We start from the raw sequence: 12,828 nt of genomic DNA, 5'->3' as shown, positions 1-12,828 counted from the left end.
CTTTCCCACAATCCCTCCCAGTCCTGAATATTCATTGGGAGGACTGATGTTGAAGCTGAAACTCAAATACTTTGGCCACCGGAGCGAAGAGCTGACTCATTTGAAAAGACCCTGATGCTGGGAAAGATTGAAGGCAGGAGGAGAAGAAGACGACAGAGGATGAGATGGTTGGATGGCATCACCGACTCAATGGACATGGGTTTGGGTGGACTCCAGGAGTTGGTGATGGACAAGGAGGCCTGGCGTGCTGCAGTTCATGTGGTCACAAAGAGTCGCACATGACTGAGTGACTGAACTGAACACATCCTACATGACTGCAGGAAAAACCATAGCTTTGACTAGACGGACCTTTGTCCATATATTTACTTACCAATAGTGATAGAAAATAACGAATGTTTTAGACTTCATCATCTGTTGGATATTCTATCAGATAACTTGAGAAAAGTGGGCAGATAATCTTAGAACATGTCCCCCAGAGTATTCAAATTAAATTAAAATTTTGATAGAGGAATATTAACATGCAGTCTACATCAAAATCAGGTTAAATAAATAACTAAAACACAAATTTATATTTAGTGAGCATTTACTATGTCCCAAACTGTTTTTGTTCCTTTATGTGTAATAACTTATTTCACCCTCATAACCTATGACTTGGGTATAAGTTCTATTTCAAATTCAAAGATAGATAAACTTAGGTATGAAGGAGAACATTGCTTTTGTAAAAGACAAGGGATACTGTTATAAAGTTAGGAGAATGTAAAAATGACTGGTTGAAGCACTGGTATTGAGCACTGATCAATGGGCTCTATGATTAAAGTAGTTCTTGCACTGAATATTGATTCTGTCAGTCAGTGGTGACATGACCTAAAAAGTGTACATTTAATTCTCATCAAATAAAAATGTGGATAAAAATATCTCCCTCTCAAGGTCAATGTGAGCATATATATATAAATGCATAGAAAGTTCAAAGGCCCACTTCAAATGCTCATTCTAATTTGGCTTGTTTTGTTCTTACACCAGCTATAATTTTTAGCTGCATAATTTCTATACCTTCTACAAAAGACATAGGAAAGTTCTATGTTTTCAGGTATATAAAAAATGTTGTCTACTTTTGTTGAGACAAATTAGAGAAAATCTCTATGGCACTTGAAAAGCACTGAGTGGACATTTCTTGTATTGTATTTGATTTTTAAAATCCTTTTCCATATTAAAATAAAAACTTCCTGTAACATACCAAATTACAATACTTTAATAATTTTCATTGGCTATTAGTAAACTCACAAGCCTGCTCCTTCAAAGGAAGCAATATCTTATTGTAAAACTTGATGTTTGATAAAGTAATAATGTACCATTTTAAGATTTTATTAGAATGAGTAGATGTTATGAAATTCAAGTTCATCCTAAGTATATATAATATTGTGTATCTAATTTCTTATACTAAGTACAGCTAATGAATTCCTGACTTTGAAGTTGTTGGTTGTTTCATTTTAGTTTTGTGACAACGGAGCTTGCAAGGCAGTCACCCAATACAGTCAGTATCAAGACTGTGACCCACTTGTCAAATGTAAAGGACATGGGGTATGTAATTGTTACTCTATTTTATGTATAGTTTTAAAATACATATCATAACATTTTATAAGATAATATTATGGAGGTGGAAATTTCTTTGGAAAATTTCAGTTAAATGCAGAAACCAAATTTCATTATTTATACATGTGTACATGTTCTATGTATTTTATCAGATCATTGCACACTTCATGAGCTAAAAACTTTTAAACTTTGTACAAAAATGCAGTATGAAACATAAGCTATTATGATGCGTTCAATCCTTGCTAGCATCTGGGTCTTTTCCAGTGAATCAGTTCTTCACATTAGGTGGCCAAAGTATTGGAGTTTCAGCTCCAGCATCAGTTCTTCCAATGAACATTCAGTACTGATTTCCTTTAGGACAAACTAGTTGGATTCCCGTACAGTCCAAAGGACTCTCAAGAGTCTTCTCCAACACTGCAGTTCAAAAGCATCAATTCTTCTGCCCTCAGCTTTCTTTATAGTCCAACTCTCATATCCATACATGACTACTATTAAAATCATAGCTTTGACGAGATGCTCCTTTGTTGGCAAAGTAATGTCTCTGCTTTTTAATATGCTGTCTAGGTTGGTCATAACTTTTCTTCCAAGGAGCAAGCGTCTTTTAATTTTATGGCTGCAATCACCATCTGCAGTGATTTTGGAGCCCCAAAAAATAAAGTCTGACACTGTTTCTACTGTTTTCCCATTTATTTTCAATGAAGTGATGGGACCGGATGCCATGATCTTCATTTTCTGAATGTTGAGCTTTAAGCCAACTTTTCACTCTCCTCTTTCACTTTCATCAAGAGGCTTTTTAGTTCCTCTTCATTTTCTGCCATAAGGGTGGTGTCTTCTGCATATCTGAGGTTATTGATATTTCTCCTGGCAATATTGACTCCAGCATGTGCTTCACCCAGTCCAGAATTTCTCATGAGGTACTCTGCATAAAAGTTAAATAAACAGGGTGACAATATACAGCATCGACATACTCCTTTCCCGACTTAGAACCTGTGTGTTGTTTCATGTCCATTTCTAACTGTTGCTGTCTTGACCTGTATACAGATTTCTCAGGAGGCAGGTCAGCTGTTCAAGTCTTCCCATCTCTTTCAGAATTTTCCACAGTTTTTTGTGATCCACACAGTCAAAGTCTTTGGCATAGTCAATAAAGCAGAAATAGATGTTTTTCTGGAACTCTCTTGCTTTTTCAGTGATCCATCGGATTTTGGTAATTTGATCTCTGGTTCCTCTGCCTTTCTAAATAGAGCTTGAACTTTTGGAAGTTCACAGTCCGTGTACTATTGAACCCTGGCTTGGAGAATTTTGAGCATTACTTTACTAGTGTGTGAGATGAGTTCAATTATGCAGTCGTTTGAGCATTCTTTGGCATTGCCTTTCTTTGGGTTTGGAATGAAAACTGACCTTTTTCAGTCCTGTGGCCACTGCTGAGTTTTCCAAATTTGTTGGCATATTGAGTGCTGCACTTCCATAGCATTATCTTTCAGGATTTGAAATAGCTCACCTGGAATTCCATCACCTCCACTAGCTTTGTTCATAGCGATGCTTCCTAAGGCCCATTTGACTTCACATTCCAGGATATCTGGCTCTAGGTGAGTGATCATACCATCATTATTATCTCAGTCATGAAGATCTTTTTTGTATAGTTCTTCTGTGTATTCTTACCACCTTTTCTTAATATCTTCTGCTTCTGTTAGGTCCATAATATTTCTGTTCTTTATTGAGCCCATCTTTGCATGGAATGTTCTCTTAGCATCTCTAGTTTTCTTGAAGAGATCTCTAGTCTTTCCCATGCTGTTGCTTTCCTCTATTTCCTTGCACTGATTGCTGAAGAAGGCTTTCTTACCTCTCCTTGCTATTCTTTGGAACTCTGCATTCAAATGGTTATAACTTTCCCTTTCTCCTTTGCCTTTAGCTTCTCTTCTTTTCTCAGATACTTGTAAGGGCTCCTCAGACAGCCATTTTTCCCTTTTGCATTTCTTTTTCTTGGGGATGATTTTGAGCACTGCCTCCTTTACAATATCATGAGCCTTTGTCCATAGGTCTTCAGGCACTCTGTCTATCAGATCTAATCCCTTGAATCAATTTGTCTCTTCCCCTGTATAATCATAAGAGATTTGATTTAGGTCATACCTGAATGGTCTAGTGGTTTTCTCCACTTTCTTCAATTTCAGTCTGAATTTAACAATAAGGAGCTCATGATCTCAGCCACAGTCAGCTCCCCGTCTTGTTTTTGCTGAGTGTATAGAGCTTCTCCATCTTTGTATGCAAAGAATATAATAAATCTGGTTTTGGTATTGACCATCTGGTGATGTCCATGTGTAGAGTCTTCTCTTGTGTTGTTGGAAGAGGGTGTTTGCTATGACCTGTGTGTTCTCTTGGCAAAACTGTCTTAGCCTTTGTCCTGCTTCATTCCAAGGCCAAATTTTTTCATTACTCCAGGTATTTCTTGACTTCTTTATCTTGCATTCCAGTTCCCTATAATGAAAAATGCATCTTTTTTCAGTGTTAGTTCTAGAAAGTCTTGTAGGTCTTCATAGAACTGTTCAACTTCAGCTTCTTCGGCATTACTCGTTGGGACATAGACTTGGATTACTGGTACTGAATGGTTCACCTTGGAAACGAACAGAGATCATTCTGTCATTTTTGAGACTGCATCCAAGTACTGCATTTCAGAATCTTTTGTTGACTCTGATGGCTACTCCATTTCGTCTAAGTGATTCTTGCCCACAGTAGTAGATACCCATCCCAGTCCATTTTAGTTCACTGATGCCTAAAATGTCAACGTTCATTCTTTCCATCTCTTACTTGACCACTTCCAATTTGTCTTGATTCATGGACCTAATATTCCAAGTTCCTATGCAATATTACTCTTTATAGCATCGGACTTTACTTCCTTCACCAGTCACATCCACAACTGGGTGTTGTTTTTGCTTTGGCTCCATCTCTTCGTTCTTTCTGGAGTTAGTATATACATGTATGTATTTATACATAAATATAAATACTGCTTATAATTGAGTGCATGGCTCTGATGTTTGAAAGATTGAAGGCAGAAGGAGAAAGGGATGACAGAGGATGAGATGGTTGGATGGCATCACTAACTCGATGGACATGAGTTTGAGCAAGCTCCAAGTATTGGTGAAGGACAGAGAAGCCTGGTGTATTGCAGTCCATGGGGTTGGACATGACTGATTGACTGAACTGATCTGAATTGAGCTGATAACTGATATATACGAAACACTCACAAACTTTGTTTCTATTACACATTACTCATAATCTAATATATGTTTGACAGCAGAGTTCCTTATCCTTTGAAATCTGTCTCAGATCAGTGACTTCCATTTATTTTTCTCTATGGTTCTTTCTGTATTTGAAGTCATTCACTGATGGACTTTTGGATAATACTGAATTTTTATTTAACTGTTGTAAATAGTGGTACAGTGGACGCTGCTGTACATTCACCTTGCAGAATTATTTGATTTCATAAATTGATTGCATTGAAATCTGATGGGTCAAATATATGCATAATTTGAATTTTAATAAATATTGCCTGTCTTCAGGAAATATTATATCAGTTTTTCTGCACCTATCAGGAGTGAAAACATTTCTTCAAATTCAGGCCAGATGGGCTTCTTAGTTTACTAATATCTTCTAACACGCTGAATTTTTTGCTAATTTTCATTTTTTAAATTAATAATAGCAGTTCAGTGTGTCTGGTCACATTTTCCATTTGCACTTTTATTTGTCTAGCCATTGTGAAATTATCACCTGAATTATAGAAATCTGTGCCCCATTTAAGAATTTCTAAGCATGCATTTAGCTTTAAAATGGTAGTTAGTATCTCCCATTATCTTGATGTTTCATGTTTTCTATAGTAATCCTGGAAAAAGTGACCGGTCTGTGTGCCTTGTATTAAAATTTACCTCCTATTTACACATCCTATTATTTACAGTTTCTTTTATGTTCCATTCCTTTATTATTTAATTTCAATTTAATTTTTTCTGAACTTATCCCTAGATTCCCTATTCTGCTTCTGACCCATCTTTTGATTCATCCATAAGGTCATATTTATAAATATATTCTAGCTTTCCTGTGCTGTGCTGTGCTTAGTTGCTCAGTCATGTCCAACTCTTTGCGACCCCATGGACTATAGCCTGCCAGGCTCCTCTGTCCTTGGGACTTATCCAGGCAAGAATACTGGAGTGAGTTGCCACGTCCTCCTCCAGAGGATCTTCCCAACCCGGGGATCGAACCCAGGTCTGCCGCATTGCAGGCCAAATTCTTTACCATCTGAGCTACCAGAGAAGCCCCCTAGCCTTCCTATTTTCTAGCAAAATCAATTTTTCAAACTGTACCTGAATAAGTAAGCTTCACCTTTTAGTTTGCTCCCCATGTTTCATAAAATTTGACTCTTAAAACAGTTTTATAAAGTATCTGGCACAATTCATAATAAATTTCAACTCCTGCAATAATTTTTAGTGTCATAATTTCCATGTCTTTCTAGAAGAGACAGTTCTATATTTTCAGGTGTATCAAGAATGTTGTCTACTTTTATTGAAGAGATAAATTAGATAAATCCTCTGTAACATTTAAAAAGCATTGAATGAACATTTCTTGCTTTGCATTTTATCCTTATAATTATTTTCCACATTAAAGTAAAAACAGCCTGTAACATAAGAAATTGCATTACTTTAATCATTTGCTTTGGCTCACAATCAATACTAATCCATTTAATTTTTATATGACATATATAATGGTTTTCTTATTTATTCTGGTTCCATTCCAGATTTGCAATTCTCGCCTACATTGTCAATGTGATGCTGGATATGTGCCCCCAGATTGTTTGGAAACAGCCTCATCACCAGGAGGAAGTATCGATGGTGGATTTTGGAATATAGAGGAGGAGATGGAGAAATGTTAGTAACTAAATCACTGCTCCAACAGAGCCTTCTGTATCCTTACAGTCCCATTGTCTATTGTGGGGTTAATGTGTGTCTAATGTGGCTATTAAGCACTGGACATGTGGAGAATGCAATTAAGGAACCAACATTTTCATTTTATTTTACCTAATTAAATGTAAATGGTCACTTTGTAGTGCTATTATAAATAGCACACCTATAGATTATGTTGTCAATCAAAATGTGTATGTGCTTTTAACTCAAATCTAGCCATGAACATTTAATGTGTCATCTTAATCTTAACCATGGTTTCCCAAATTTTTCGATTTATACAGTGGTTTTCTAGCTTTGTTGCTGTTCAGTCACTAAATTACATTTGACTCACGTGATCCCATGATCTGCATCACTGCCAGGCTTCCCTGTCCTTCACTATCTCCTGGCGTTTGCTCACATTCATGTCCACTGAGTCGGTAATGGCATCCAACCATCTCATCTTGTGTTGCCCCCTTCTCCTTTTGCCTTCAATCTTTCCCAGCATCAGAGTCTTTTCCAACTGGTAGGCTCTTCACATCAGGTGGCCAAAGTATTGGAACTTCAGCGTCAGTCCTTCCAGTGAATATTCAGGGTTGATTTCCTTTAGGATTGACTGGTTTGATCTCCTTGCTGTCCAAGGGACTCTCAAGAGTCTCCTCCAGCACCACAACTTGAAAGCATCAATTCTTCAGCACTCAGCCATCTTTATGGTCCAACTCTCATATCTGTACATGACAACTGGAAAAACAATTGTCTTGACTAGATGTACCTTTGTCAGCAAATTGATGTCTCTGCTTCTTGATACCCTGTCTAGGTGTGTCATAACTTTCCTTCCAAGGATCAAGTATCTTTCAATTTCATGGCTGATGTCACCATCCCCAGTGATTTTGGAGCCAAAGAAAGAAAATCTGTCACTGTTACCACTTTTTCCCCTTCTGTTTGGCATGAAGTGATAGGACCAGATGCCATGATCTTTATTTTCTGAATGTTGAGCTTTAAGCCAACTTTTTCACTCTCTTTTTTCACTCTCATCAAGAGGCTCTTTAGCTCCTCTTCACTTTCTGCTGTTGGAGTGGTATCATCTGCATAGGTGTGCTTGTTGATATTTCTCCCAGTTAGAGAGATTCTTGATTCCAACTTGTGATTCATCCAGCCCAGCATTTTGCATGATGTACTCTGCATATACGTAAAAAGGTTTTTTTGTTTTTTTTTGTTTATTTGTTTTTGCTTGTTTGGTATTGCAAGGTATTTAAAATGTCATGCTACACAACGGAAAATAAAATTTGGATTCATATACAAAAGTTATTGAAAACCAGATGTTTTTTAAATTTATTTTTTAATTGGAGTATAATTGCTTTCCAATGTTGTGTTAGTTTCTGCTGTACAACCATATGAGTCAGTATACATATATCTCTTCCCTCTTGAGCTTCCCTCTCATCTCCACCCTTCTAGGTCATCACAGAGGCCCGAGCTGAGCTCCCTGTGATATACAGCAGCTTGGTAAATTACTTTGAATCAACATATAATTGGACTGTACCTGTGTTTCAGTGGCACAGATTCTCTTGTTGTTTTGAGAGGGCATTAAATTTGTTTACACTTAATATCATGAGATGGTGCAGTGGTAAAGAATCCACCTGCCAGTGCAGGAGATGCAAGAGATGTGGCTTCGATCCATGAGAGGGGAAGATCCACTGAGAAGGGAATGGCAACCCACTCCAGTATTCTTGCCTGAAAAATTCAATGGACAAAAGAACCTGGCAGGCTACAGTCCATGGGTTCACAAAGATTTAGACAATTATGTCCACAAATACACACAATATCATCACAATTGGTTTGGTGGTAATTCTGGTTGCTTGATTTATATTTTTTTAATTTTAATTTTCTGGTTTATTCCTTTTGCTTATTTGGACCACTTGGCCATAGATTTACTTTTCTAGTTTTATGCAAATCTTTATAACACCAAGAGGAATATCAACTTTTTAAATTAATGCAATCAAAATTAAAACAATATCACTTTTTACATTTGTTATGTAAATTTAACCTCATCTACTATTGCTGTTTCTTTTTAATTAGCCTCAGTTATATCTGTAATTTTCACTAAATAATTTTTAAAACAGTTCTTTTTTTGTGGTCTTAAATACTAGTCTTTATTTTTACACAAAGCAGTGCAAAATGAGGCAGTTCCCCAAAGGGTGACTTGGAACTAGAAAATCCACACTGAGAGTGAGAGTGTTAGTGTTAGTTGCTAAGTCATGTTTGATTTTTTGCAACGCCATGGAGCCTGCCAGTCTCCTGTGTCCATGGGATTTCCCAGGCAAGAGTATAGGAGTGGGTAGCCATTCCTTTCTCCAGGGGAGTTTTTTGTTTTTTGTTTTTTGTTTTTTTGCTCTATTTTTTAAATAGAGGAATCTGTTAGATGGTAATATCAACCTAATATATTCTAAGTAGCAGTGCAATATGACAGAAATATGATAGTATGATAGAATGAAATTTGTTAGAATGTAGCACATAAATATTAAATATACATATAAAGATTAAATTATATATATTTAAAGAAATATATAATGCACTTTGGGGTATAGTCACAGAAGTTTGGAAAGCACTTTTAAGTTTAAATTTATTTATTCTATGATTATATTATTTGAATTCCAAATTGTTATAATTCAAATTACTAAAATGATATGTATCATTTTTTAAAAGTTAAAAGATATTGTTATGTCTTCAGCTAAAACTTCAGACTTGATAAAACGACATCGTGCCTCTCAAAAAAATAACCTTATGATGAGTTTCTACGTTTTCCTACCTTTCTTCATTTTAACTGCTATCATTGCTCTTAAATGGAAAAAAATGAAGATATTTTGGAACAAAGAGGGAACACTAAGTGGGGAGTAAGTAAACACATTGTTTTTTATATTTAATATTTGAAAGGCTTTATGAGAAAATTCAAATGTTATTCAGAATATTATAAATAGGGACTCGTATAGATTGGTGTAATGGTTGTGTTTGTGTGTGTGTGCGTGTGTGTGTTCTTAGTCTCTCAGTCGTGTTAGACTCTTTGGAACCCATGGACTGTAGCCCACCAGGCTTCTCTTTCCATGGGGATTCTCCTGGCAGGAATACTGGAATGATTTGCCATGCCCTGCTCCAGGGTATCATCCCAACCCAGGGAATTGAACAGGCATCTCCAGGACCAAGGGCTTCCCTTGTGACTCAGCTGGGGAAAGGCTAACCACGCCAGTACTCTCCCTGGAAAATTCCATGAATTCTCTCAAAGCATCGGAAATGACTGAGCGACTTTCACTTTCATTCCTGCACTGCAGGCAGATTCTTCACCATTTGAACCACCAAATGGTGGCTTATAAGTCACTGATAATGCTTATATTTCTACCAAATGTTTGCAAAAATACCAGATTTTTTTTTCTAACTTTAAGCACATGGGTATCTCTCATGCCCATAAAGGCCTAGGAACAACTAATTCAGTTGTTCAACTACTCAGTAATTCAATTACTACAGTAATTCAACTACTCAGTAAATCCTCAGTATCTTTCTAATAGAAAGTCATGTTGGCTATAATTGCTTTAGATGGTGCTGTCTACTTCCTAAGCAACCCCATTTGCCTTGTCTTGACATTTGGTGGTGCCAAGAAGCTAGAATATGCTGGAAGGTAAAAGAGTTCCAGAAAAATATCTGTTTTCTACTTTATTGACTATGCCAAAGCCTTTGACTGTATAGATCACAATAAACTGTGGAAAATTCTTAAAGAGATGGGAATACCAGACCACCTGACTTGCCTCTTGAGAAACCTGTATGCAGGTCAGGAAGCAACAGTTAAAACTGGACATGGAACAACAGACTGGTTCCAAATAGGAATAGGAATACGTCAAGGTTATATATTGTCATGCTAATTTTTTAACTTATATGCAGACTATATCATGAGAAAGGCTTGGCTGGATGAAGCACAAGCTGGAATCAAGATTGCTGGGAGAAATATCAATAACCTCAGATATGCAGATGACACCACCCTTAGGGCAGAAAATGAACAAGAGCTAAAGAGTCTCTTGATGAAAGTGAAAGAGGAGAGTGAAAAAGTTGGTTTAAAGCTCAACATTCAGAAAACTAAGATCATGGCATCGAGTCCCATCACTTCATGGCAAATAGATGGGGAAACAGTGGAAACAGTGGCTGACTATTCAGGGGAGGCTCCAAAATCACTGCAGATGGTGATTGCAGCCATGAAATTAAAAGACACTTATTTCTTGGAAGAAACCTTATGACCCAGCTAGACAGCATATTAAAGGGCAAAGACATAACTTTGTCAACAAAGGTCCATCTAGTCAAGGCTATGGTTTTTCCAGTAGTCATGTATGGATGTGAGAGTTGGACTATACAGAAAGCTGAGTGCAGAAGAATTGATGCTTTTGAACTGTGGTGTTGGAGAAGACTCTTGAGAGTCCCTTGGACTGCAAGGAGATCCAACCAGTCCATCCTAAAAGATATCAGTCCTGGGTGTTCATTGGAAGGACTGATGTTGAAGCTGAATCTCCAATACTTTGGCCACCTAATGTGAAGAGCTGACTCATTTGAAAAGACCCTGATGCTGGGAAAAATTAGGGGTGGGAAGAGAAGGGGATGACAGAGGATGGGATGGCTGGATGGCATCACCAACTCAATGGACATGAGTTTGGGTAAACCCTGGGAACTGATGATGGACAGGGAGGCCTGGAGTGCTGCAGTTCATGGGTCGCAAAGATTCAGACATGACTGAGCGGCTGAACTGAATTGAATGATGAATAGAGACGGGGCAGCACAGAATATGGGGAAGGTGAGAAAATATAAGATCACAAAGAGTCAGGGAAAGCACATATAAAGGACTTGGCCTATGTTACATGAAATTAATATTGCTCACATGTTTCTGAAATTAGAGTTAAGGTACTTGCTCAGTTTTTCCTTTTTTAGAAAAGAATTAAATTAATTCTTTTTTTAAAAATGAGGTATAATTACCATATATGATATTAGTTTCATGTGTATAATACTTTGTATATAATGTAAAATGATCATAGTAAGTCTAGTTAACATTTGTTATACATAGTTGCAAATTTTTTGTTTTCCTCCTGATGAGGACTTTTAAGATCTACTCTTTTAGAAAGTTTCATATATGCAGTTAGTAGTTATTACTGACTATAGTCAGCATGCTGTCCATTACATCCCCATGACATTTATTTTTTTAAATAGAAGTTGTACCTTTTAAACTTACTTACCCATTTTGCTCATCCTCACTCCAACCCATTACATATGGCAACCACCAATTTGTTCTCTGCATTTAAGAGGTTTTTGTTTGTTTGTTTTGGTTTTCTCAATCTACGTATAAATGGGATCATACATTGTCTTTCTCTGTCTGACCTTATTTCACATTCATACAGCTTTTTCTTTCCTGTAGCACAAATACTGTTCACAATTTTCTTAGTAATTATTTAGGACGACGAGAATGCAGAAGTAAGTGTAAAGATTGGGTCTCGTTCCTTCATTGCAAAGTAAATCATTTTTGTTTCTCATATGTTTATTGGAGATAAAATGATATAAAATTTCTATCAGCACCTCTGCTTACCAAGTAAGTTAATCTTAGTTATGAACAAGTTAGCAGCAACCAGTAAATTCAGGGCAGTATTCTGCATGATTCGCATGGACATTTATATAATCATTCAGTTGTTATAAATTGATTTAATTGAACGATATTTGGCATAAGTCTTCCTGGGCTCTTATTTAAGACACGTTCGAAAAATCTGAATACTTGCAAAGCTGAATCTGACTTCTGGAGGAAATGGTATACTTAGATATCACTGACCATAAATAACAAAATCTGCCTAAGTTTTAAAAGCATCAGTCAATTGTTTCAGGGCTACAAGAGCAAGAAATGATGTAGGGCTGAAACACAAAAGGGTAGTAAGGAACTGGATGGCTGTGAACTTGGTCATTCTCTCCATCACCCAAAGGCTTTTATGATTGACATCATCTCTTTTTGTCTATGTTCATTCTCTCCAAAAGAACTGCTCTGCTTACACATGGCCCAGAGTACCTCTCTCAACCATTCTAGTTTCATTTTCAAGTAAAAATCCTAATAATCTCTCAAAACCAGTATCTGTTAGTTAAGAGACATCAACAGACAGAACGAAATAGCTGTGCAAGTGTATCTAGTTTAAACAAGTGTCCTGTCAGGATTTATAATCCCAAATTGGCTGTTCAAACCTGATTTTTACCATCTGTAGCCAAAGAACTATAGCCATTACAAGGAAACTACACCATAATATTACTCTTC

At 36.8% G+C, this 12,828-nt stretch overlaps 1 protein-coding gene across 1 annotated transcript in view; it reads left to right on the top strand.

The window, feature by feature from the left end:
• Positions 1-12,828, top strand: part of LOC138430928 (A disintegrin and metallopeptidase domain 3-like) — a 120,176-nt gene that overhangs the window by 104,724 nt on the left and 2,624 nt on the right. Inside the window, 3 exon segments of the mRNA XM_069572948.1 lie at positions 1,492-1,578; positions 6,371-6,500; positions 9,241-9,403. Of these exon segments, the coding sequence (XP_069429049.1) occupies positions 1,492-1,578; positions 6,371-6,500; positions 9,241-9,403 (380 nt within the window).

This window comes from Ovis canadensis, chromosome 26 (genome assembly GCF_042477335.2).
Source record: "Ovis canadensis isolate MfBH-ARS-UI-01 breed Bighorn chromosome 26, ARS-UI_OviCan_v2, whole genome shotgun sequence".
NCBI classification, from domain to species: Eukaryota; Metazoa; Chordata; class Mammalia; order Artiodactyla; family Bovidae; genus Ovis; species Ovis canadensis.
The sequence above is the reverse complement of the archived record's forward strand: the minus strand, read 5'-3'. Positions and strand labels throughout refer to the sequence as shown.